General features: G+C 38.7%; 1 protein-coding gene across 1 annotated transcript in view; it reads right to left on the reverse strand.

Annotated features, from left to right (window-relative positions):
• Window positions 1–24,427, reverse strand: part of LOC131085937 (von Willebrand factor D and EGF domain-containing protein-like) — a 172,589-nt gene that overhangs the window by 41,368 nt on the left and 106,794 nt on the right. The window contains exons 15-20 of the mRNA XM_058028517.1: window positions 23,939–24,053; window positions 20,273–20,523; window positions 18,825–19,044; window positions 14,096–14,233; window positions 12,439–12,579; window positions 10,303–10,458 (exon numbers count right to left, since the gene is read on the reverse strand). Of these exons, the coding sequence (XP_057884500.1) occupies window positions 10,303–10,458; window positions 12,439–12,579; window positions 14,096–14,233; window positions 18,825–19,044; window positions 20,273–20,523; window positions 23,939–24,053 (1,021 nt within the window). The remainder of the gene's footprint in view (window positions 1–10,302; window positions 10,459–12,438; window positions 12,580–14,095; window positions 14,234–18,824; window positions 19,045–20,272; window positions 20,524–23,938; window positions 24,054–24,427) is intronic.

The following is a 24,427-nucleotide window of genomic DNA, read 5'->3' on the forward strand; positions in this document are numbered from 1 at the left end:
GTAATTTTATATTTATGTAATGATTTGAGCATCACCATGCAATCTCAAGTGGTTCCTCTCCCTTTTAATTTAATAAAATACCCCAAACCAATCTGATCTTCAGGTGGAGACTGGCTCCTTCTCCTTAAACTCCTCTGGATGTGGCCACCTCTGCCTGTGACTTCAAAGGATTATGGGCACCTTTAATTCTGCTTGAGTTACAGCTCCTTCAGAATTCTGTGAGCACTTTAAGGATTCATTATTAACACAATTCAATAAATTTACAATTTGTGTAGTTTTAGAGCTATTAACATTTAGTAGTACCTGCTGTCCAGCCCATTTCTCATTCAGAAGAATGTTGGCAGAGAAATGCTCTTTTGACATATTACACTGTGTGGGTCATCATTTAAAATTTGAGACATCTACCAGCACATAAATCTTATTTAAAATGTCAAGAGAGAGCAGAAAAATTACACTGGTCTAAGAAGTCTTGTTACTAGAGTGCTAAGGATATTCCCATTTCCCTCTGTATGTTTCCATGTTAATATTTGCTTCTGTATTTACTGAGTGAGAAAAGGGAAACAAGAGCAGCTGGCAATAGGATGCTCCAGGGAAATTCAGTTTTTTCATCAACTCTTAGTTTCCTATTTTATATTATTATGTTCTGGCATTACTTTCTTTTGTACTTAGAGTGTGTTTAATTCCTACATCTCTTGTTTCGCCATCCAGTCATACCCTAATGTCTTCCCTCTCCTAAATATAGCATATATAAATATATATAACATAGTTTTGATTCTCCTTTCCTTCCTCTTAAGCATCCAGAAGCTCCCCACATTAGATGCTGGCTGGAATTCCCAGTCCCCATATCCCTTCTCCAACAATCCCAGAATAAATTCCTCACCAGCTTAGTGAAATAGAGCTTCGACCTCCCAAGTTTTACACTCCCAAGAGTAACTCCCAAGAGTTACTTCCAGGATTTTTTTTTTTTTTGTAGCAAAAAAAGAATTTCAAAGGCTCATTGTGATTGGGATATGAGTGTAAATTTAGATAGGAGCTTAATTTTTGACCTAATGATCCTTTACATATTTTTTAATGTAAAAAATTGGAAAGTCAAATGTGGTGTGCCTCGCATCTACACAGCTCAGCACAGAGCAGAGCAGTCACACAACTGTCTCTCCATCTCTACAGGAGTATTCAGTCCTTGTGCTCTCAAACCACCTCTTCTGTGATGGGCAAATTTACTCACTTGATGCTTTAATGATGAAATTAAAAGGTGAACATCTAGTTCACTGTCCCTGAGCTCTTTCAGCCTGGTAGAAAATGAGATTGTGTCGCTGATGTTGCTGTCTGGTGAGCAATTTTCTTCCTCTTCACCTACCAAAATCATGAGCAGCAGGGAATGGTTTGTGAACTCTGCATCACTCTGATTATAACAACTCCTCTGCTCTCTGTTTGCCAACGTGGCTGCAGCTGCACATACAAAATTCCCTAACACCACTCAGAATTTGCAAGGCAAGTTTGTCTTGTGCCAATGAAATACAGACTCGTTCTGTTTTAACACAGCACTTGTGGGGAGGAGAAAACCTGGGATCTTCAGTCAGCTCACCCACTAAACCTTGTTTATGAGACTCTCTGTGTTCAGAGTAAATGATTCCCACAAATGGAAGGGAGTTTAAATTCTGCTATCAAGGAGAGTCTAGACTTCTTCTAGTTCTAGGATCCTTTTCCAGTTCTGGGGTGTTGAAAACCTATGTGAGTATCCAAGAAAATATTACCTGAGTGTGAGGTAGTGAGTTTGCTTATATCACATTAAAGGTCATTTATTATTTTTGCATCTCTGTGCAGTTCATTTGCTTCAAGGTTTTCAGAGCAATATAATTGACATCTCAATTCATTAACTGCTGTCTTTAAAGAAAACGGGGATTCTGAGATGGCTGGCCAGGAAAGAACCAGTTAATGAAGATATAAATGATAATATTGACAAAGTTTGCTTGACAAAGTTTTCAGTTTGATCTAAAATGTGTCAAGGAATACATAAAGATTATCCCTTTCATACTGAACAAATGCAAAAAACAAATGCAATTATTAGAAAGATTTTGCTAAGGTATAGCTCATAGCTCTTTTTTAATTGGGAATATTTTTTCTATTTGTAAAACTCTTTCAAAAGAAAACACTGTGATTTAGATGTTAAGAAACAAAAAACCTTTCATGATGTTTAAAAGATTGTGGAGATTAATTAAAGAGTAATTATGAAGATTACATGACAGAAAAAACTAAGAAGAACAAAGAGTTGGGGCACTAATAGTGCCTTAGTTTATAGTCATTTAAGCCAGATTTCTCATAGATTTAAGTGATCAGCTTCTTTCTTTGCCTCCTGAGTAGATAAGAGTACTATTAGGCCATGAGTTGGAGTCCCAGTCTCATACTCCAGTCTGAAACTGATAGAACAGCTTTAAATATGAAATTTATCCTAGTACATTACATTTCCTCCTCTTATGTGGATCTGCTTTCCAAGTAAGATTCTTGGGACTAGACATCATATACAGGCAAAGTGCAGGAAAGTGATTAACACAATGAGAGAGAAATGGGTCTTAGAGGAAAATAATGTATTTTAAGCTCTTTTTTTTTCAGACTCTGTTGGGGTGGGTTTCTTTACTTCTTTTGTGATTTTTTTCTGTATGTTTTCAATACAAATTTTACCATCCGGGTCACCAGAGACAGCATTTTTAAAATGGTGTAAGAATTACTGATTGCAAAGATATGAACATACTCCCCACACAAGGATTTTTTTCCCCCTTCTCTACCAACAATTTTCTTTATCAGTACCTTTTTATTTTTTGGATTGCCTACGGAGGTTTATAAAGCTGCTGTGTTGTTACAAGCAATGTTTTCTCAAACACCTCGTCTGCCTTCCAGTTTATTTCAAGGTTTAATTGAAAACTCCCCTTGTGTGAGTTGGAAAAAGCTCAGGATGTTTGAAGGGCTCTCACCCTGGCGCAGGAGCCGTGCTCCCCTCTCTGCTTTGTTGCCAGATCTCCTTCCGTGCCCTTTGAATCCCTTGGGTCCAACCCCTTCTCTGCTGCTGCTGCTGCTGCTGCTTTCACAAGTGCTCTTCCCGTGCTTTCCCCTCAATTCCCAGCCAAGAAAACAGGAAGGGAAGGAGAAGTGTGGTTGTGTTTGAAAACACACCCTGGATCTCCCACTTAACCCCCCTGTAGCTGATTTATCACCTTTCCTTTCACTGTTCCCTGTCCATCCCTCAGGTGTGAACTTTTACCCCTCCTCTTTTGTGCTCTGCCTCCTCCAATTATTGGAGCCTGAAGCTGCATTATTTCAGCAGCCACAGAGGTGGTGCTAAGATTGAGTTCACGGAACCAAATTATATTTTCTATTCAAGAATTGACAGTATGTTTTACTTCTCAGAAGTGAGATAGATGGAAAAATTAATAGAAACTGTGTTCTTATCTGATGATGCCTCGTGGGTCTTCAGGCTCTCTCATGGCATGAACAGGTTGATAGATATATACAAAATAGGCTAAATTAAGGCAGATCATTTCTGAAGCATCCCTGTCTAATACTCTGAAATATCTATGTAGAATCCTTTAGAAGAGTAATAATAGATTATAAAGAAAGTTCGTTTCTTCAAAAGAAAAGCCCTAATATTTCTTCAAAGAAAAAAATAGCTGAACTACTTCAAAGTATTTCAGCAAAGAAATAGCAAAGAATAAATTACTGAAATACTTCTTTTATTCAATTCAAGAAATAAATGGTCTAAAACAATAATTATGTTGTTTTGAGCTGTAAACATATAAAAATTGAGCTATTTTACATATGAAAGCCAAGGCACAAAGTGAACTATGCCTTACTGGGAACCAGTAATGAATCTATTTAAAAATCATGTAAGCATGCATAAATACTCTCAGTGAATTCATGCTTTTATGGAATTCTTCACAATTTCAACTGATTAGGTTGACAAGTACCTAGACTTTCTTTCCAATTTAGAAAGCAAAAGGCAAAGAATTAGAATAATAAGATTTCAGATGGTGTGGCACAGAAGAACTTAGCTGGTTCTCTTTGAGAAAACAAAGGTTGGACTGGATATCTTTTGAGGTTCCTTCCAACCTTGTTATTCTGATTCTCTGAAATTCTAAATCTAACATATTATCAGCATGGGCAGTGATTTTCTCCTCCATCCCAGAGGATCAGTTGCCTTGTGTTGGCTATAGGCTGTTGATGTGTCCCTTCAGGAATTAACCAACCCCATTCATGTGATGTGTAACATTTGGGGCAAAATTCACATGATTTGGCAGTGAACATCCCCTGGTTCTGCAAGAAAGTCCTGTGAAGTCCTACTATACCTTTATATACCTGTTCAAAACCAGCAAGATGCTCAGGAACTGATCTTAAATGAGTCCTGACCGTGATAAGTCTGTATATTTCACACCTATTTTTATTTAAACCCTGTACTGTGTTGTGTTTTGTGTTATTTCAGAGTCCTTTATCTTCAAATCCTTCTTTGCTTTATCCCTTAGTGGAAAGACTCTTGTGTTGCTTTAATGGGGTCAGGATATTGGTCCAGTCTGAGTTACTTCCAGGTCTAAAGGGGCCTTTAAGTGCCTTTAACAAAACAGCAATCTTGTCAAATTTGTGCAAACAGGGCTGGCTCCCTTTAAAAGCTGTGTGCTATTATGGCTGGATGATTAAATGAGCCTGGAAATTCTAAGAGAAGATAATCTTGCTCTGCTCTGTCAATGTAAAAAAAACCAAACTACTGAGCCTGTATCCTGTGCAGATTATTTGTTGGAGCCTGAGTTGTTATTATCACTTAAAAGTCATGATGGCCCAGTGATTGCTTAAGCAAAAGGTGGCACATTCTTGGTAGGAGAGAAATGTAATCTGTACTTGATATTCTGATTTAATGTAAATATTATTCATGGCATATAGCTGAGTCCTCTTCCCTAGTGGTTTTATGGCTTGGGCTTCATTGGTCTTCTATTGCTGAGCTACATCATTTCCTAAATATATCATCTGTATTGGAAGCACTTAACAAGTGCTGGATTGACAGAGTGTATGGATCAGTGAAGCTGGAGACCATTTATCTTTTAAATTATCTAAACATATTCTTCCCACTGTGTCTACTTTGGTTGTTATGTTTGGGTCATGGCATATACTGTAAAGGTCTCTTGATATTTTTCTGAAAATACTTAATATTTTATGAGGTATCCTTAAGGAGGTGAAAGACATCAGAAAGACTGTCTCTGAATCCCTTTCTGTCTTGACAAGTACAGGAGTGGATTTCCAGTGGCAATTACAGACTCAGAGGGCAGGAAAGGGTCAGAGCTTATGTCCAAACTGCCAGGCTGGTCCAGGCCTCATGTGAAGATTACTGACACGCCATTTGCAAAACTGACTCTTTCACAAGACCAGATTTATATGGAATGTCTTTGTGTGGCATTTCTAACCCCACTTCAGTGGCCATTTCATCACATACCCCTTGAAGGAGACATCTTTACATCATAACTGCTCCATCTGAAAAAAAAAAAATGCACATTTTGTCCTGAAATACACCCCAGCTAGAAACACTTTCAGTGTTTCTGAAAGGGATCAGCAGCTCCCACCATGTGTTCCAGGGATGGATTGTGGACAATTTCCGTGGCCTGAGTCAGAGCTAGGAGCTGGAAGCCATTTAATGCTGCCCAGACATTCAATGCTGCCCAGTTTTGGAGCCCAGAGGCAGAGCTGAGAGCTCTCACCACACAGAGGCAGGTCAGAGTCTCTTTTGCTGTGTTTTTAGTGTTTCTGTTTTGTGTATGCAAGGATCTGAGACAACCTGACAGCTGATGGCTGCAGCATCTCCATCCCTGCCTTCACGTGGGCCATGTAACTCATTACATAAACCACATCAGGATGGGTTAATTCCTCTTTGCAAAGCACCCTCTGAATGCTGAGCAGTGCTTGCCTTTTATCTACACCTATTGGTACACACAGATCTCAGATTTAAAAGTCCTGTGTGTGATGTGCCTGCCTTAACAGGGGCTTTTTGTGTCTTCCAGGAGCTGCGCTCAGCTCAGTCCATTAGGGTAATGCTACTTGTTCAGTGGAGTCACTTATGATTTACACCGGGGTAAGTGAGGCTGGAAGCTGGGCCTTGATCTTTTTAATGCAAATTCATCAATTCTGTTAGATAAAAGATGAAAGGAATCTATTACATTCCTCAGTCATCTCTTGAAACAAAATCATTTGATTGGTTCCAGGCAGTAAGAAGTCCTTACTCCTGCAGTTATCTCCAGACATGAAACCTTGAGATAGTGACCAAAGCTCTTACTGGAGATATTTATTTTTCATGGGTAGTGATTAATGATGAGTGCTAATAATGACAGAAGTGATTTCCAAGTTAAAATGTAAGAATGCAAAACTTAAGGTGAACATGTTCCTCTGGTGTTTGACTGAGCAGTGTGTGTTTAAAGACACACACCTTCTGGTACTTCAAAACGTTTTATTCCCCTTTTAAATCCACACCTTGATGTTGATCTGACAGTGGTGCAAATGAGAGGGTGACAGAGGTCTCTCTGATGTAAAATCAAAGTGAATTCAGATGCACAGTGCAGACACTGGAGGAGTGTGAAGCACAGAGCACGTAAACATAACAAATAGCTGCACATGCAAAAGTACAGCAAGTGCCAAATGTCTACAATACTGCAAATTAACTGCTATGACAGGAGATCTTGCAGTGCTGTTCTGAATGGGAAAGCAGAACTTGATTACAGAGATCATAAAATCACCCCCTCCCTTGATCTTCAGCTGCCTAAACCAGGAGAGGCAGGAAGAGCTGGCTCTGAACAAACAATCTTTTACGGGTGATGGATGTGGCACTGCTTTGTCCAGTAAAATTGCTGATTTACTAATAGTTAAAAAATAAATCCTCTGTGATGACACCAACCTCTCTAACCTGCTGAAGAAAGTGCAAACAGATGGGTATCTGTGTGACTGTGAGTGATGAAAGCAGTCTGCAGAAATACCCACAGCTCCTGACGAGAACGGATATTGCAGCGTGCAGGAACATCACCAGCATCCCCATTAGGATATATTCATTTTCTTTGTGCCAACAACATGACCAATGATACTGGGTGGTTTGATTTACTAGGTCTGCCTCTTCTAGCAAAAAAGCAACAGATATTTTATACAAAAGTGAAATGTGCCCAGGGAAGCCTGGACAGATTTAAATTCTTCAGGCTTTCCTCTTTATTGCAATGCCAGCAGACTTAAGGGACTTTTGACCCTACTAGTAAATTTTAAAATAAATGTAGGATACCTGCTTTATGGGTCTGAAAGGGACAGGAACAGTTTTTTGTTTCTGATAGGAGAATCTGTTTTTTTAAAAAAAAAAATCACTTCCCTTTATATGTGAAATTCCATACTGGCTTTTCTATAAGACTGTTCTGATGTACTTCAAGAAAAATTGCAACCAAGTCTGGTTGGTTTAAAGTGTAGTTTGTATCATCTTAATGTGGTACAAACTACAGATATAAGCCAGGTAAAATGTGTAAATGAGAACAGAATGAGGCCCTGCATTTTTAGAGCACATAAATGTAGCTCAGAAACTTATTTTTAGAGTGACATAGTTTGCAGTAAGTCAAGGACTTCAAGAGATGAATACCTATCCCGTATCAATGCTGAGGAAATGGTACTTTGTTGATTATAAATCAAAATTGAAGGAATTTTTGGGTGCAGCTCATCAAACACTGACTTAGGAAGCAATTTTCCTCTGGAATATTTTTCTCCTCAGCAGCCTACAAAGCTGGGTAATTTTTGTGGTTTTGGTATGAAGAAATCCTTTAATCCTTAAATCACTGCAATTGACTATAATTTCACGTTAAAAGCAGCCAATAAAAGTACAAAATAGGGATTAGCAGGAGTATTTTTAGATTAAAATTACTTGAGTTGGAAAGAAGTGGCACATAATCTCAGTACCTTCACGAGCACTGTAGCAAGATGAAGAGGATTTGTTCTGTTTCATTTGAAGACTGATGGCATAAGTTACAAGGGATAGAAGCTATTATTACAACAGGGAGGATTTCACAGTAATCATAATCCACAACTGTACATAAATTTAATTGAGAGTTAATTCTTTTTTGTCTGATATCTTTTAATCATCAGTGCTACACAATACTTCTGCTTCTACTGGCAAAGCAAAGTTAAACCCATCATTTTGGCCATAATTTAGGACACTCATAAAGCTGCAACAATTGCTTCCATTTCTAAGTATGAAAACAAATGACTACTCTCATTTAACCTTGAGGCACAAGATTCTCATTGCTTGCATTGTGATATAATTCACAGGAGTGAATATAAGCTTCTGTTGGAACAAAAAAAAAATAATTCCTCTTCATTCCCTTCCTGAAGTGTTCAAGCTGGCATCATTTCCAGCATAAAGTCCTGGCTCAGTTTGCATATTCAAGAGAAAAATGTAAAACAATCCCCCTGCCTCTGATGTACAGCTCACTTTTGAAGGAAGCATGTACTTGTTTCAGGTCCTGATACCTGGGATATTTCTTAATCTTTGCCTGGAGTTGTATATGGCAGGTATGAATCACAGCAAATGGCAGCTTCTTTCTGCATTCCCCTTTCCAGAACACAGACAAATTTATTGGTTAATATTTATATAAGCACAGTATAAGTGTGCCTGATTTACTGTACCAATACCTGCAGCTGTAGAATGTCTGTTCTACTCAACAGCATTTAAAGGACCTTTGGGGTGCACAATGTGTTTCCCATTATCCCATTAATGACAAGGCTCAGCTTTGGGCAATAACAGAAATGTTATTTATATGCAGAATGATTTTTTTTCTTCCTTAACCACTTTTACAGCTTCCCCAAGTTATAGAAGAGTCAATAGCTGGCTTAGGGATGCTGGCAGACTAAGTAATACTTTGTACATACTCATTGCTAGGGAGAGAAAAATGTTGAGTTTATTTTTGTGACCTTTAGATTCTGAGAACTGGCTAAAATCAATTTATAGTTCCACGAGATTGGATGATACCTACCCTAAGCAGTAAAATTGCTCCCACTTTGATAGAGTGTGTTAAAATATAACAGCAAGGTAACAGCCATTGCTTTGGATACAGAATGGGAAGTGAAGGGGGGTTGGTCAAGTGTAGGAGGTCAGGGAACAATTTGACAGGTTCCAAGCCACTCTGTCTTGAATACTTAGGAAAAAGATGTCAAGGAATCTAACCTGGCAACTACTGTTATTAAGGAATGAACATGAGCACCCCTGGCAGTAAAAAGGGGACAATCATCCAGAACCTTACATGGAATTATTGGAATATCATCGAGAGAGAGCAGGATCAGATGACAGCTGTGTCAGTGTCACTTTGTGCCTGAGGTCAGGACACAGCTTTTCTTTCACCACAGCAGAAGATCACTGTTAATGAGGCCTTCTCTTCAGTCCTCACAGATTAATAGGAGCAGCTGATTTTCTGAACTCCCCAAGGAAGATTATTGCTCAGGCTATGAACAATACCACAGAAATTATTTAATTATCTGTTGCCTTCAGTTGTTCTTGCATGACACTTTGTTTATTATTGTCTTCACAGGTCACCTTGCAGAACAGATGACTTACAGAAGAATTAAGAAGGAAGGAGGGCTGAGTTATACTGGCACATATCTATCATGTCCTGTTCTGATCTTACTGAGGAAGAAACGAGTCCTGCATTCCTGTGCCAGTGCTGTGGCAGAAACACAGATGTGGTGATTCATACCACTGAACAAGTCTTGACATGAAGAATTCCCCCAGTAACAAATGAGGTAGTTTATCTACTGGATTTCAACTCATGGAGCCAGATATTGCTGAAATAATTCCTGCCAGCTGCTCCCCAGGTGAGAGTGACACAACACAGCTACCAGCACTTGATCTCAGAGTGTTGTGATGCCATGTTAGCTCACACTGCCTCACAGCCTTTCTGTTAGTATTTTATTGCAGGGGTTCCATACTGCTGTCTTCTTATCACAGAAGTTCCATACCTTCTTGGTGTTTCTCGTGGGCACCTCCTCAGAGCACTGCCTATTTCTTCTTCACAGAGTAGCCAGCTGACTCCAATTCCCTCCTCAACCACCCATGCCACTCTTTTGTAGCACTCTTCTTCTCATTGCTTACAGCTGTGGCCTGTTAAAGTCAGGCCTGCTCCTAATCTTTGCTAATTGGCCCAGCTGCAACTCCTTAGGGGTAAGATTACTTTCTACACTACCTTTATTTTCTTATATTCTATCCCCCTACACCTTTCTATGCAAAACCTTTGTAAAATTCAAAAAACCAGCACGTACCTGCTCTGGGGACTTTGGTACAGCTCCGACCATTCCCAACAAACCCATCAGGGCAGCGGCCACAGAGGTACCCGAGCTCGGGCGGCTTGCGGTCAAAGCAGGGCGCTCCCGGGAAGCACGGCCTGCTGGCACAGCTGGGCACCCTTGCCACAGCCCCTGCACGGCCAAAACACGGCATTTACTCACCATTTATCAGATGAAACACAAGAATAAAGTACAGCCCACCTAAATCTTTGTAACTGCTTTTCTTCTTTTCAAGTCTAGTGAATGTGAAGTGTTTGCAAACCTTGAGCCAAAGCTGGGAATGTGGCACCCGTGCCACAGCCCCTGCACGGCCAAAACAGGACAGGTCAAGCATTTATTCACTATTTATCAGATGAAACACATACCTAAAGTACAGCCCAGCTAAAGCTTTGTAACTGCTTTTATTCTTTTCAAGTCTAGTGAATGTGAAGTGTTTGCAAACCTTGAGCCAAAGCTGGGAATGTGGCACCCGTGCCACAGCCCCTGCACGGCCAAAACAGGGCAGGTCAAGTATTTATTCACCATTTATCAGAAGAAACACATACCTAAAATTTAGCTTTGTAACTGCTTTTATTCTTTTTGAGTCTAATTAATGCGAAATGTTCGCAAACCTTGAGCCAAAGATGGGAATGTCCTGTAGGCACAGTGGAACAGAACAGCTGTTTCTCATTAAAGCAAGATTTATTAGTCCTCTAATTACGTGTTTTCAAGTTTATTACTGGAAGTTGTTTGGTGTTTATCATGTAAAATATAGAAAATGTAATTTTCAGCATAAGTGAAAGCTTAACTGAGTGAGAAAAGGTATTATGTGACATCTTTTTGGTCTTTTATAATTGGAAGGTAATTATCAAACCTTACAGCACCTATACTGTGCTTTTGAAATTACACTGTGAAGTACATATGTTTCTGATCTGGAAATCATCCTTAATGTGTCAAACCTGGTATTACAGAAAACTGCTTTAATTATCTTAGGACTATGTGCAAAATTTGACACTCTGGTAGTATAAAATATTTTACCACTTATGATGTCACTGAATAGTAAGTGTATATGAACTGCCTGTGAAGTATTTAATAGTGTCAAGGCAGAGAACAGATGATGAATACAATCTTAATGATGGTTGTAGATCCTTTTTAATTGCTTCCAGTGAGGTCTCCATCCTGATTCTCATGTATTTTCTGCATTATTCTTGAACTTTACCTACAGTATCATGATATAGGATACCTGCAGGAGGCAGGCTGTGCTTAGGGGTTGGCTGGCCTGGTACAGATATTTAAAAAAAAGAGAGTAAGAAAAAAAATTCCTTTTATTTTACATATAAAATATGTTATTTTTTCATATAAGAAATTTATAATAATATATGCATATATAATATGTTATATACATGCATGTATATTATATACATATGTTATATATAATAGAATATGTTATATATGCATATATAATATACATATTATATATAATATCTATACATATATATATGTACATATATGTTATTTTTACATATAAAATAAGTTATTTATCTGTTGTCTCTGTACAACAGATATGACCAATCTCAATTTTTTGGTGCTCGCTTTCACTGGAAAATCAATTAAAAATTGAACAATCATTAGAGCAGGACCAACACAAGCATGGTGCAGGTGCACACCCATGTCAGAGAGTGCTGCACCTCTGGGAAAAGCTACTGCCACAGGCAAGTTCATTCCTTGAGTCGATCTTATAATTAAAACTCAATAACATTTCAAAGGCTGCCCATTAAATACTGAAATAAAACACCAGCATCACTTGGCCATGGCAAGCTGGCATAAGCTGCCACTTTTATCATCTTGCTTTGCATTGATCACTACAATTTGGGGTGGTTTTGTCCTACCTCAGAAGTGGTGATGTCAAATTAAGCCTGACCACTCTGACTGTTGTTGTTGTAATGCCTCCCTTCCATGTCAAATTGTTTAGCAGCAATCCACAGTCTGATGTATGGAGTGGTTTTTTCTAACTCAAATTTTTGTGTGTTATAAACAGCTAGTTTGTGTTTACTGTTAAGGTGTTAAAATTAATGATTTCTGAATCCATAATCTTTCCCAAATGAAAAACATTTCATATCCTTGTATACCTACCTTGCCTATCACTTATGTTAAAATTCTTAATTACAGGAGAATCCTTTGTCTCCAAGGATTGCAGTGGCTGCTTAACCTTAGTCCTGTTCAATTCACCTTTGCCACTGCTTAAAGCTTCTGTAACATCAGCAGCAAGCACAGCTGTGGAAAACATCACAGAGACAAAAACAAGGTGTTAGAGCTCAGCTGTGATTGATGATAAAAAGCCACAGCAACAGCAAATCGGGTAACCTGGCACGAATTTACTTTGGAAGCCAACAAGCAAATAAAGGCAGATCAGGTGGGTCCAGCTGCTGGCATGCAGCAAAATTTCAACCAGTTACAGGAGAAATTATTATGCCCTGATATTCTGACTCTTTATATATATATTTTAAACAATACAATGAGCTGTTTCTCACTTTAGAAGCTACAGAACAACTTCAATCCTCCTTCTCTTTATACTCACTTAAGCAAGGAAGGTAAGAGCAGGAATGTTAAGTTTCTGAATCAGAGCTAAAAATAATGTTTTCTATCCTATCCTAGGTGAACAAATAAGCCCTCAGGTTTATTCCTTCTAATAAACTTTCATTTCAGAAACAGTTTTTTTTTCTGTAATTAAAAAATGCAAAATAAGAAATGTTATCTTTTTCAAAAGCACATTGTTTGGTATATCCTTCCTTTGTGGGTCAAGTTAAAATATGCATTTGTGAAACAGATGCAAGATCACTTTGAAACAACCAATGTGGCCAAAAGATACATCACATAAAACTTTCTATACAGGTGTTTGGCAATGTGATTGAAGGAATATTTGGTAAATCTGGCAAAAGCAGTGCTGCTGGTGCCAGGGTCCTGCAGCTACCACTCAGTCTGTTTACAATGGATATTTTTTTCCTTTCTGTAGTCAATATGAAGAAATGTAAATGGCTGCACAGGAAATATCTGCATCTTCCACTTGGATTTCTTTGGAAATACCAAGAAACAAGTAAAAAAGTCTTCAAGTGTTAATTTATCTCCTTCTGGTTAAAAAAAAATGAAAAATTCTTTTGGAGAAGACTTTTGTCCAGAGTGTGTGTGAGTCACATCAAGTGCACTGGGAAGGTCTCAGAGTACAAAGTCACCTTTGTAGCCTCCCCAATGAAGAGTCTGTTGCTCTAAAAGCAAATATTGAGCAGATCTAAAACTGTGCATGGCCCTTTACTTTGCTAGCTGGGATCTGAGGAATGACTTCATGCCAAGCATTCCCTGGGCTGTGTCCTATAATGAAAGCACACCTTGGAAACAGAGGTGAAAGGATGGAATAGCTGGGCACATTGACCCTTCTCTTACTCTCCTGGCAGCTGTCCCCCACAGCAAAGTCAGCCCTGGAGGTGCTCACCAAATGCTCACTCATGGATCTGTATTTAGGAGTGATATGGTGGGGAAGGTGCAGAGTGTCCTTGGTAAGTGATCTATCTGTAAAGTGCTCTTCTGTAGGCTGTGGTGCTCCTTCTCCACCAGAATGAAAAATAGCAGAGTAATTTGCAAATACCCACATTAATATAACATGACAATAGTCTGATTTGTACATTTAAGGGTCTGTACTTGAAATGAGTGGCAAAATACTCAATTAGGGATAATAGTAGTAGAATTGAACCCATTCTCCCCCAATCTCTTAAAATAAATCATGTAAAACACTTACATTTGCAAGTTTTACCATCTCCCTCCATCCCAGTGGGGCAAATTCCACATGCATAAGATCCAAAGGTATTCATACAAGACACTCCAGGAAAACAAAGTCCCTCTTCACATTCATTCTTGTCTTCCTGACAAGTGAGCCCTGTGGCAAAGCAAAGGGGAAGTTAATAATCAGGAAAGGCTCCCTGTTCATAGTTCAGCTCGAATGCTGAAGCAGACAAAGGCTCACTTCTCAGCTGCAAACTCATTACAGGGTATGTCACTCGTGTTCCAGGCAAATTCCCCACTGTCTCACTTAAACCTGCTTTTATCACACTGTTTATTGCTGTCATTATTGGCACCAGAAGCGCTGAATTTGAGACTACTGCTCATGGAAAGCTGTGAATGTTAAATAAAAATGCACATAAATGAAATTAATGTTGCCCCTGCATGCCATGTCTTTGCTGCTGTTTTTGTTGTCTTGTTAATGTGAGATCTTTGTCATGTCCTGAAGAACCCCATGAATTTCACCATTTTGGCTTTAGGATATGAGGAGCCATGCGCTGACCTCTATTGTACTTTCTGTTTCTGTGTGAACCTCACATAACTGTGAACTGGCCTGATAGAGTCTGGTTGGAGGTAAACCTTACAAAATGATCGGAGTTTTAAAAAAACCTCAATTTTTTCAATTTAAAATCAAAATTTGAAGGAACATTCTGAAAATATCACTGAGCCACAGTGCTGGTATTCAGAGGACAGGTTGCCACAGGATCTGAATCCAAAACAATATCTCTTGACTATTGCTGATTTTAGAAACAAGGTTTTAAAAATCCCTTAAAGCAACTGATTTTCAAATTCACAACTTGGAGTGATTTAATGAATCAAATTAAGGGAGGGTGACCCAAAAGGTAAAATCACTATCTGAACAGCAATGGAGCAGAGTCACCAAATATAATGTTGTTTAAAGCTTCTCCAGGTGCTGCGCTCTCTGGATTTGGGCAAACTTGCTTGGGTACTGCTGGTCACAGGATGTACAGCCCTGGGGACAGCCACAAACCAGCCCTGTCCACTTTTATTAATTTATTATTATTTTATTCCCTGCAGGAATAAACAAGGAGATTGGAGAATCCAGGGACGTGCCTCAACACACAGCACCAGGTACAGAAATGTTTGATCCATATCAGATATCCAGCTTTATTGGGACAAAAGGTCTCAGGATAAAAGAATCTTCTTTTTTTCCTTCAAAAGAGAAATTTGTCACAGAGGAATGAATTGCAGGATGATAAAAACAGAGGATTATTATTCACCTCCTACAACATAATCTCTCATTGCTTCAGCATTGCAGACAGCTTCCACTAGTCCTTTCATGTTAAAATAGTATCTCAGTGTAGAAAAACTCAAATTGAAGTCTCTTTATAGTTTGAGCTGCCTAAAAAGACAGTGAGATCACCTTCCCATACCTGCTTCTTCTCGAGGAAAAAAAGAGCAGCAGCAAGAGAGCTGCATCCCTTTCCCTGTGCCATCTCAAGTTCATTTATTATGGTTTTCATGCTTGCTTCATTTATTGAAACTGGACATCACACAGTGTTGCAGGAGTAGGCTTACCTCTTTCCTTCCCTTGTTAAATTTTGACTGACTGCTTATATTTCATTATATTTCAATTATCACATTCCTGACATCAGGCTGCTTTTCTCTGATGCTGATTTCTGGTGATGCATTGGGAAATTATTAAACATCACATGGAAAATGTTGAATGAGTAGCCCTCTGATTAGATTAGTAATTACTTTCTTTTTCTGAGTATCATACAAAGACTAAACCTGCTACCACCAACAATGAGAGGAGGATCAAAGTCCCCAGTTTCAGTAACAACTGTCACTTCTCCCTTGGTCCCTCTCATATTTCTCTTCTCACCTTTAAATACCCTTTTTTCACTGCAAAGGGCTGTCTTTCATATCCCAAAGACAAGGGCATTACAGAAATCAAAGGAACACCACAAGTAACAAGATAAAATTAAGCCCCTTGGCTGATTTTTGTGATGTAAAGGTGAAACTACGCAAGCACTGCTTTTCACACAGAGATTTTAAACAGTGTCTGACCAATTTGGGCATAATGACATAAAACCTGATGAATCCAAGGAGAAATGTTTGCAAAGACTGAAACTTGGCTGCATGATGCTGAAGAAGCAGCAGAAATGGACATGAAGCTGCACCAAGAAGTGTCAATTATTCTGTTTACAGGACCTCCTGTGTGTTGTAGTACAGGGGAGTCTCAACTGTCTTGGCACTGCTACAGTACAAATAAAAATAATAGGAATAGAAGTTCATCAAGTTGCAAGGCTGAACCATCTGTCTGTGTGCCAGCTATATTTCTCCATCCCTGCATGGGAAGTTGTTTGAGAAAATAAAGTCCTTTCATGCCTCGATAGGAGCTGACCACCTACAGATGCAAAGAAAGATTTTTTGACTGTGTTCACATTAAGCTGACTCTAAGGGAACAGAAAAATCCCATTTAGGGTCTCTATGGTTATTAGAAACCAGTAACAAATCCTGGGAGTTTCTTCAGTCCCCTGAAATATAAAATGAAATTATGGTTCCATCTTGCTGCCCATCCAACCCCCAGCTTTGAACTAATCACTGCTATATGGGGAAAGAAATAATGATTTTGTGATTGGGATAGTTATCAAGCATGAGTCCTCAGGTGGGTGATGTTCTTGCTTTCTGTGGCCAAAAGAATAAACAACAGGGATCTTTGTTATGTTGTTGACAATGCAGATGAAAAATGAATGAGCTTTGAACACTCAGAAATTCAGTAATAACTCTGGATCAGCCTTCTCTCAGATTTCCTACTGGCTTTTCTCCCTGCCTTGCTGCCATTCTTACATTTTACCCTCACACTGATGCAGCTGAGCTGCTGCTTCCCTTGCAGGGCTGTTGGGGAAGCTCTCACAAGTTCCCTCCTTGTTTCTACTGCCTGTTTGCTGTCATTTGTAGAGATTTGATGGGGAAGTGGTGCTGTCACTTGAGCTGCACAGCACTGCCTTCTCATTAGATTATTGATGGTTTTCTGGGGAATTGAGGCATAAACACAGCATCAAGAATGAGCTTTTATTGTTGTCACCGAACCTGCCCTGAAGTAAAATCATCTGCTTCCCAGCTGGCTTGCAGCTCCACTTGTTTATAATTTTTCACCTGCTATTAAAACTTTGAGATGTATTCCTTTTTCACTCAATCATATCTAATTTTATTTGCTTTAGTTGCTTGTGTTTTGGCGTTTTGGAAGAACAGCAAAACCCTTGCACTGTTATTTAACTTGCAAGATCTAAAGGTGCAGGAAAACCTGGTTTTTCTCTGCCATCAAGGTTCTGTGTGCCCTTGTCTCTCCAGTCAGCAGGTCCACTGAAGTTATTAACTCATGGAATTATATTTATTTTTATTCATTTAATCAAATTCCTTACAGGCAATCAAAACTTTTTCTCATTGTATAGCTCCATAAATTACACCATAAAAATTCCCAATTTTTCCTGTGCTCATAGAAATGTTCTTTCCAGGGGATCACATACATTCTGCATGTGTTTGGTTGACTTAGAGATTTTTATATTTTGATCAAACTTCTATGTTAGAGCTTTATTCTGCCTGCTTAGGCTTGTGTGCTCTTGCCTCAGTGGAGTCTCTGGTGGTGTAAAGACTTTGGCCATTAGGTAGCATTACCTGGAGTCAACACAGATTAGGTGTCACACACCTTTTAGGCCATTTTTATGGACTTCTGAAGGATTTTTGTTTTTTATTTCTGCTGCAATTTTATAGAAATGAAAGCTGGGCTTGCAGTCCCACATGACCAAAGCAATAAAGCTGCTGACAGGCAGGAAGGGTACTTTGCCCACTGAGTAAAATCTGTTCACTGCTTTTGTTTAAAAATGAGTGTTTTTCTGTATATATGCACAATAAGCAGTAATAATTATGTGCATTTGATGTTACTTCTACTTTAAATTTTTCAAGCCTCTAACACTGGCAGCAGCCAACCTTATGGGTCTTGAGAATGTGAACAGAGCAGGAGGTTAAGTGACGATTTTTCTTCCCTTAATTTCATAAAATCACATTTTGGCCAGCTGTTCTAGTTTGGGCCTGGATATAATTTTGAAACTAGAGCACCAGCCTTGAAGAGTTTCAGGGGTTAGATTTTGTTTCATCATCATGTCTGACAACTCACTGGGCTTGTGATTTTCTCACTGTGCTTAAATTTAACAAAGCTTCAAGCAGGACTAAAGGACAATTTATTTTTCCATGTTTTCCGTATCTTCTTCTTCTTCCTAGACTTAAGAAAACTCATTTAATTTTAGTTCTTTCCTCAGCTTAATTAAGTGAAATCCTGTCAAGTGCAAAAAGGCCCTGGATCTTTGCCTTTTCTCTCTTTCACTCAGCCTTCTCTTTGCTCCATGAGATCATTGATCCATGAGATCTCCTTGCATCCATGAGATCATGAATGGACAAACCCATGGGAAATGAGCAGGAAGCAAGAGATCTGGGAGGTTCACATCATCCTTGAGTGATCATTTCAGGACAACAGAGCTTTAGGTCATTTTTCCTCATTATTAGATAGAGAAATATCATCTTTCTATGTCTGCAGCTAAGCCATGGCAGCAGAAGAGCAGGATTTTGTTTTCATTTGGCAGATGTTGTGGTCATGCTGCACTCAAAGAATCCTGTAGCTCAGTACACCTGTGGTTAAAGCAGAGATGCAAACAGAGAGGTGTTACCTCCCAAACCAGGGGGGCATTGACAAAAGTAGCTCCCCACGCTGTCCACGCAGGTCCCACTGCCACAGGGGTTTGATTTGCAGTCCCTGGTGTCCTCCTGGCAGAATTCTCCATCAAATCCATTTGGGCACAAGCACAGGTATTCACCAAGGCCTGGAGGGTATTTGATATTGGTGACACACGTGCCACCATTGAGGCAGCTGCAGGGCTTCACTCCAACCTGGAAAAGGCAAGAGGAGATTCTGGTCAGGTTCCTCTGGATAACCACAGCTGGGATGGGGATTGTTCCCTTCAGGAAGGGAGAGATTTGCACTGCAAACATGTTATCCACTATTATGGAAACTTATTTCTAACCAATTTCCTTTGTCTAGATGGATGGTCTTATACTCACTGTACTTGTTTATTTGACTGAGAGCTCGACTTCAAAGAGATTTCTTTTTCATCATTTAGGGGCACATTCTGACTTCTTATAAGGAAAAAAACCCAATCTTGTTTGCTGTAACAGCAGATTTCACATCGTATCTGAGGGCGGAATTTGTTCCTTATTCTTCAAAGAAGAAAGGACAAATCTTTTCTCTTTGCCTGCCTGCCCACCTTCCTCCTTCACATTACAAATGACTCCCAGGCAGGAACATGACTGTGGCATTCCTTATCTGGTGTCTCCCTTCAGGAAAGGGAGATCCATGGTTGTATTTTACCTATTTACAAGAACTGCATTTCTACAGATTCAAAGCTCTGCATTATCTCCCCCAGATAACACAGGTCTAGCTTGAAATATTTCCATTAAAGCCATATCTAGGCTCCAGTTTCCCTTCTGCTGTGTGGGCTCAGCAGATTGGTATTTTGTGGTTTGAATGAGTAAAAATAGGAATCTCTGGGAATAAAAATCTTTTCTTCACAAAACTGTTCTTATGTCAAGAGTCTGTGTCCTGCTTTATTAGCTTATCTGATCAGAGGATTAATGTTAGCCCATACAATAAAGAAAAAGCCATGCACAAGCTCTGCCAAGAAACTTAAGAGTGTGGAGTAAAGACATAAGAGCAAGACATCTCTAAAAATATCATTGAGAATGAGTTATTATCTCCCTTTTATAGCTAAAGCCTGGTCTTTTATGTTATATGCTTTTTTTTTTTTTGTGCAATCCAGATGCAAAATGTGAATTTTAAAGCAGATTAATGAACCATTAAAAGGCTCTGCAAGAATGTTCTTTCAAACAGCAATCAATAGCACTCTCTCTTGTTCCCTGTGTATATAGTTTCTATGTTCTCAGAGATATTTATTCCATTAATTGATCATTATTGCTGTGCTGGATATTATACACTTATGAGGAAATAGCTGAAGCCTTGTTTTTCGAGGCAGTAACAAATTATTAGCTTTGATGACAATTGCACAATTGCACTGACACGACAAACAGGTTTGTTTTGTTTTTAAAGTGCTCTTTCCCCTACCTCAATGGAGTACCTGCTCTGTGCATTGCACTCATCTGACACAGCGAATTCAAAGGTCTGCATTTCTTCTGAATCCACTTTCCAGAGGAGCAGGCCAGCAGGGGAGAGCCTGGCATCCCGTGGCCCAGCCTCCAAGATGAATAGCACAGCTGACCCTTCTGGATCCGCCGCTATTAGCTGGTAAACAAAATTCTCACCAATAAATGTCAGCAGCTGGCTGGAGGGGGCCTGGAACACAGGAGGCAGGTTGTCTAAACAGCAAAAATGAAACCATGATTACATAAACTCCACGTTCTCCCACGTAAAGGCTCTCAGTGTGGGTCTTTGAAGGAATGCTCTCAAAGAAAACATGCAGATCATACCCAGAGGCTGATGGAGGAAGAGATTTGTGTGTTAGAGGCAGCAAATAGCTTTACCAAAAGAACACCATTTTCTTCCCCACCTTTTTTTTTTTTGTGCCCTGTGCTGAATTTTTGTCCCATCCTGCACTTGGATTAATTTTGATGTGCTATCTGATTCTTGAGAGTAAATAATACCTGATTTCTATAACTTCCCCCTAGTCCCAGTTCTTCTTAAAACTAGTATATATAATATATAATATATAATATATAATATATAATATATAATATATAATATATAATATATATAATATAATATAATATAATATAATATAATATAATATAATATAATATAATATAATATAATATAATATAATATAATATATAACAATATATAATATATAACATATAGTATATAGCATATAGTATATAATATATTATATATTATATAATATATTTAGTATATTATATATAATATAATATATATTAATATATTTATATAGTATATAATTTAATAGTATATAATATATTTAGTATTTATAGAATATTTAGTATATATAACTAATATATATTATATTAGTTATATATTTAGATATATAATATATTATATAACTATATTATTATATATAATATATAATATATATAAAACATATAATATATAATAATATAATTAGTTATATTTCTTATACTTACTTACATATTTAATCCGCCTATCATCCATCCATTTAAACATAAATAAAATAAATCTCAAAATGCTGAATGACAAATGAACTGGGCAGGCAACTCAGAAGGGAAAATAAATTGTAAGCCTTGCACTGAGTAAACTCTCCTGTCTTTACCCACGAGGAGTGATTAAGGAAGCAGTTTGAGTGAATTCAGTTGGGAATAAAGGTCTTTTCAGTGCCAGAGTCTGTCCATCCCCAGTGACAGTGGTGTGTATCATGTCACCTTTGGCACTGTCAGTTCCAGGCTTGCTGTTTACATTCAGTATTTCCTTAATGAAGATAAACCCTCCTAATTTTAAAAGGGTATTTAGCAGCAGAAGATAAATGCTACCTGAAGATACTTTCAATATATATAGGTAAGGAGGACAAGGTAAAGAAAATGATTACATTTTATAATTAGAAACCAAGGAAAAGTAAGATCAGATGAGTACCCTGAGGTGCCAGCTGCTCTTTTCAGGGCCAGGAATTTCATCTCCATGTCCTAAGCCTGCTCAGTCTCAAGGCATCTTTCCTCTTTAGCCAGCAGTACAAACTGACAGGTATTGATATTTAAATGAATCTTTCACAGTGTAATTTGACCATATTTATGTTTAAATTAAAGCACATTTCCAATACCCAGGAATAATTTCAAGCCATGCTCTAACATTATGAGCTATGTATGTGTTCTCATAAGGACTCCTTGCCCTATGCTCATGGGAAATCATCATTAGGGGTTTTTTTTTGTGGTGCATATAATTTTTATCCAACTTTGCTTTCCATAGCACGGCTTAGGTGATGCAATTATTTAAATATGTGTCTCCTTTATTGCTGCTGTGTTATGAGAGCTTTCTAAAATGCTTGTCCAGCAGATTGTCCTGGCAGAACTGTTGAAAGCTTCCATCTATTCATTTACCTTTTATTTCCCAAACACTAAAGCCATGGAGCCCATAAAAGTTGTGCCCAAAGTAATCAATGAAATATTGACGCAGGGTATGCATTTATGGATAAACACAAAGGTGTTAGCTGAATGGATGGTGAGTGGAAGTGGTAGGCACAAAATAACATAAAATCAGATGTTCTGAAAGGAGTCTGTGGAGGAGTGTTTCTAATCCTACAGAGATCTGCTTGCCATCCAGTAAATATATATTCACTCTCCCTATTGCAGAACATTTAAAGAAGTTTTCATACTTTTGAAAAAAGGTCTGACAAACCCTTTCTTATAAATATTTTTAAATTTTGACATAATTTAAAAGTGTACCATGATGTGTGTCAGAATTCCCAAATCACTTCTAGTTTTATAAATTTCAAAACAAATTCAGTTTTTAATTTTTAAGCCATTTCCTGAATTTGAAAATCAAGCTGTCTTGGTATTAGCAATGAGTCTGTCTGTAACGCCCAGGATCAGCTCATCCCTGGGGATGCTGCTGCTCTGGCCAGCAGAATATAAGCTCAGGTTGGATGTGGCTCTGAACAACCTGGTCTGGTGGAAGGTTTCCCTACCCAGGCAGGGGGTGGGACAAGATGATCTTTGAGGTCCATTTCAAACCTTTCAAAACTTTCTATTATTATATGACAGAAAGGAGGCAAGGTTTGTGAGTCACAGGTAATATCCCTCATTGGATTGAATATTTTTCTGGGGAAAAACACACAGCTTTCAAGTGTAGTCTCTCTTTCAGATCTAAATCACCCTTAGGCATTTTAACTGCTCATCCAAATGGATTTTTAGTTGGCCAGCTTTTGGGATGTAATAAAACCCCAAACAACTGAAGCAGGCTGGTTCTGTGACTCACACACCTTTCTGTAATGTGTTTGGGTTTACAAAGCCTAAAAAGCAGAGAAACCCCTTCTGGAAGCACCACATGGATTTACATAAAAGCAGTAATATGATCTTTATATTGACCAGATGCAAACGTGTAAGGGAGGGGAAGGGCTGTGAGGATAATGCTGTAAAGAGGATTGCCTGTAAAGAGTGGGGTGAGCAATGGTCGTTGTTTACACTGGGCAGGTAGCCATAAAAAACTATGATTTAGTCTCCATCCTTCAGGAGATGCTTCAAAAGGCAGCCTCCCCCTGACCCCTGCCTCCAGGGGCTGCAGAATGAGGGCTCTGTGGCAGTGCAGGTAATGAGTGCCTGATCCCTATCACTTGGACTCCCTGCCAAGCCAAGCTCTGCTATGAGCCATTTCATAGCATTTGGCTCAGCAAAAGGAAGCAATTCTTGCAGACACCAAAAATGCATGCTAGTGTTTTAAAAACAGTATTTTCCCCAAATTGCCTCCTTAAAGATTTGTACCTGCGAGATGCTTGACAGAGATATTTAGGGTTCATCGCTTTTAGCTGACAGACTTGGGCACTGCATGGGCCACAGGCATACCAAATTCTAATTTTCAGGCATTTTTTTTCATTTATTAATCTGAGATTTATCAGGTTTCAGACAGAACAAGGTGCATAGTGCATGCAGTGGAGTCTGCATTTCTGATGCACCCAATTATTCCCACTAGAAACAGTCCATGTGCACTCACAGGATAGATTCAGCTAAATGGAGGAATGATATATTTAATAAAATGAGTCATAAATTCCCGGATAAGTGCTTCTAAATTCTAGAAAAGAAACCCCTGTCTTACTTGCATTAACAGACCAGGTGAACTTAGAAATGTCAGGTTCACAGAGAAGACAAGGGCTTGTAGGGCTTGACTCTCCTTCACCATAGCAAAGTCCATCTATATTGCATGCATTTTCCTGCCAAAAAAAAAGAAAAGGAAATAAAAATGGGTGGGGAATGAAGGCAATGAAAACAAGGAATAAGGAAGATAAGGAATTGGCAATTATCAATTTCTGGATATAAGCAGAAATTCACTTGTCTCTTGAAACAAGAAAACAGCAGCAATTTAAATGTTGGTGCTTTCTGCTTACAGCAAGGAAATTGTGGTAGTCTTCCAGTCCCAGGTTGGGATCCTTGTAGCTTTGAATATTTTAGCTTAGGCAAAGGAGTGTTGCTTTTTGATGGATGATGGATGCAACAGAATGTGTCTTTTCCCATTTGCACACTCATGTGGTGCATGTGGTCACAATTCCCAGCTGAGGCTGTTCATATGGGGAGTATCAGGTGTCCA

Source organism: Melospiza georgiana, chromosome 7 (genome assembly GCF_028018845.1).
Source record: "Melospiza georgiana isolate bMelGeo1 chromosome 7, bMelGeo1.pri, whole genome shotgun sequence".
Lineage (NCBI taxonomy): Eukaryota > Metazoa > Chordata > Aves > Passeriformes > Passerellidae > Melospiza > Melospiza georgiana.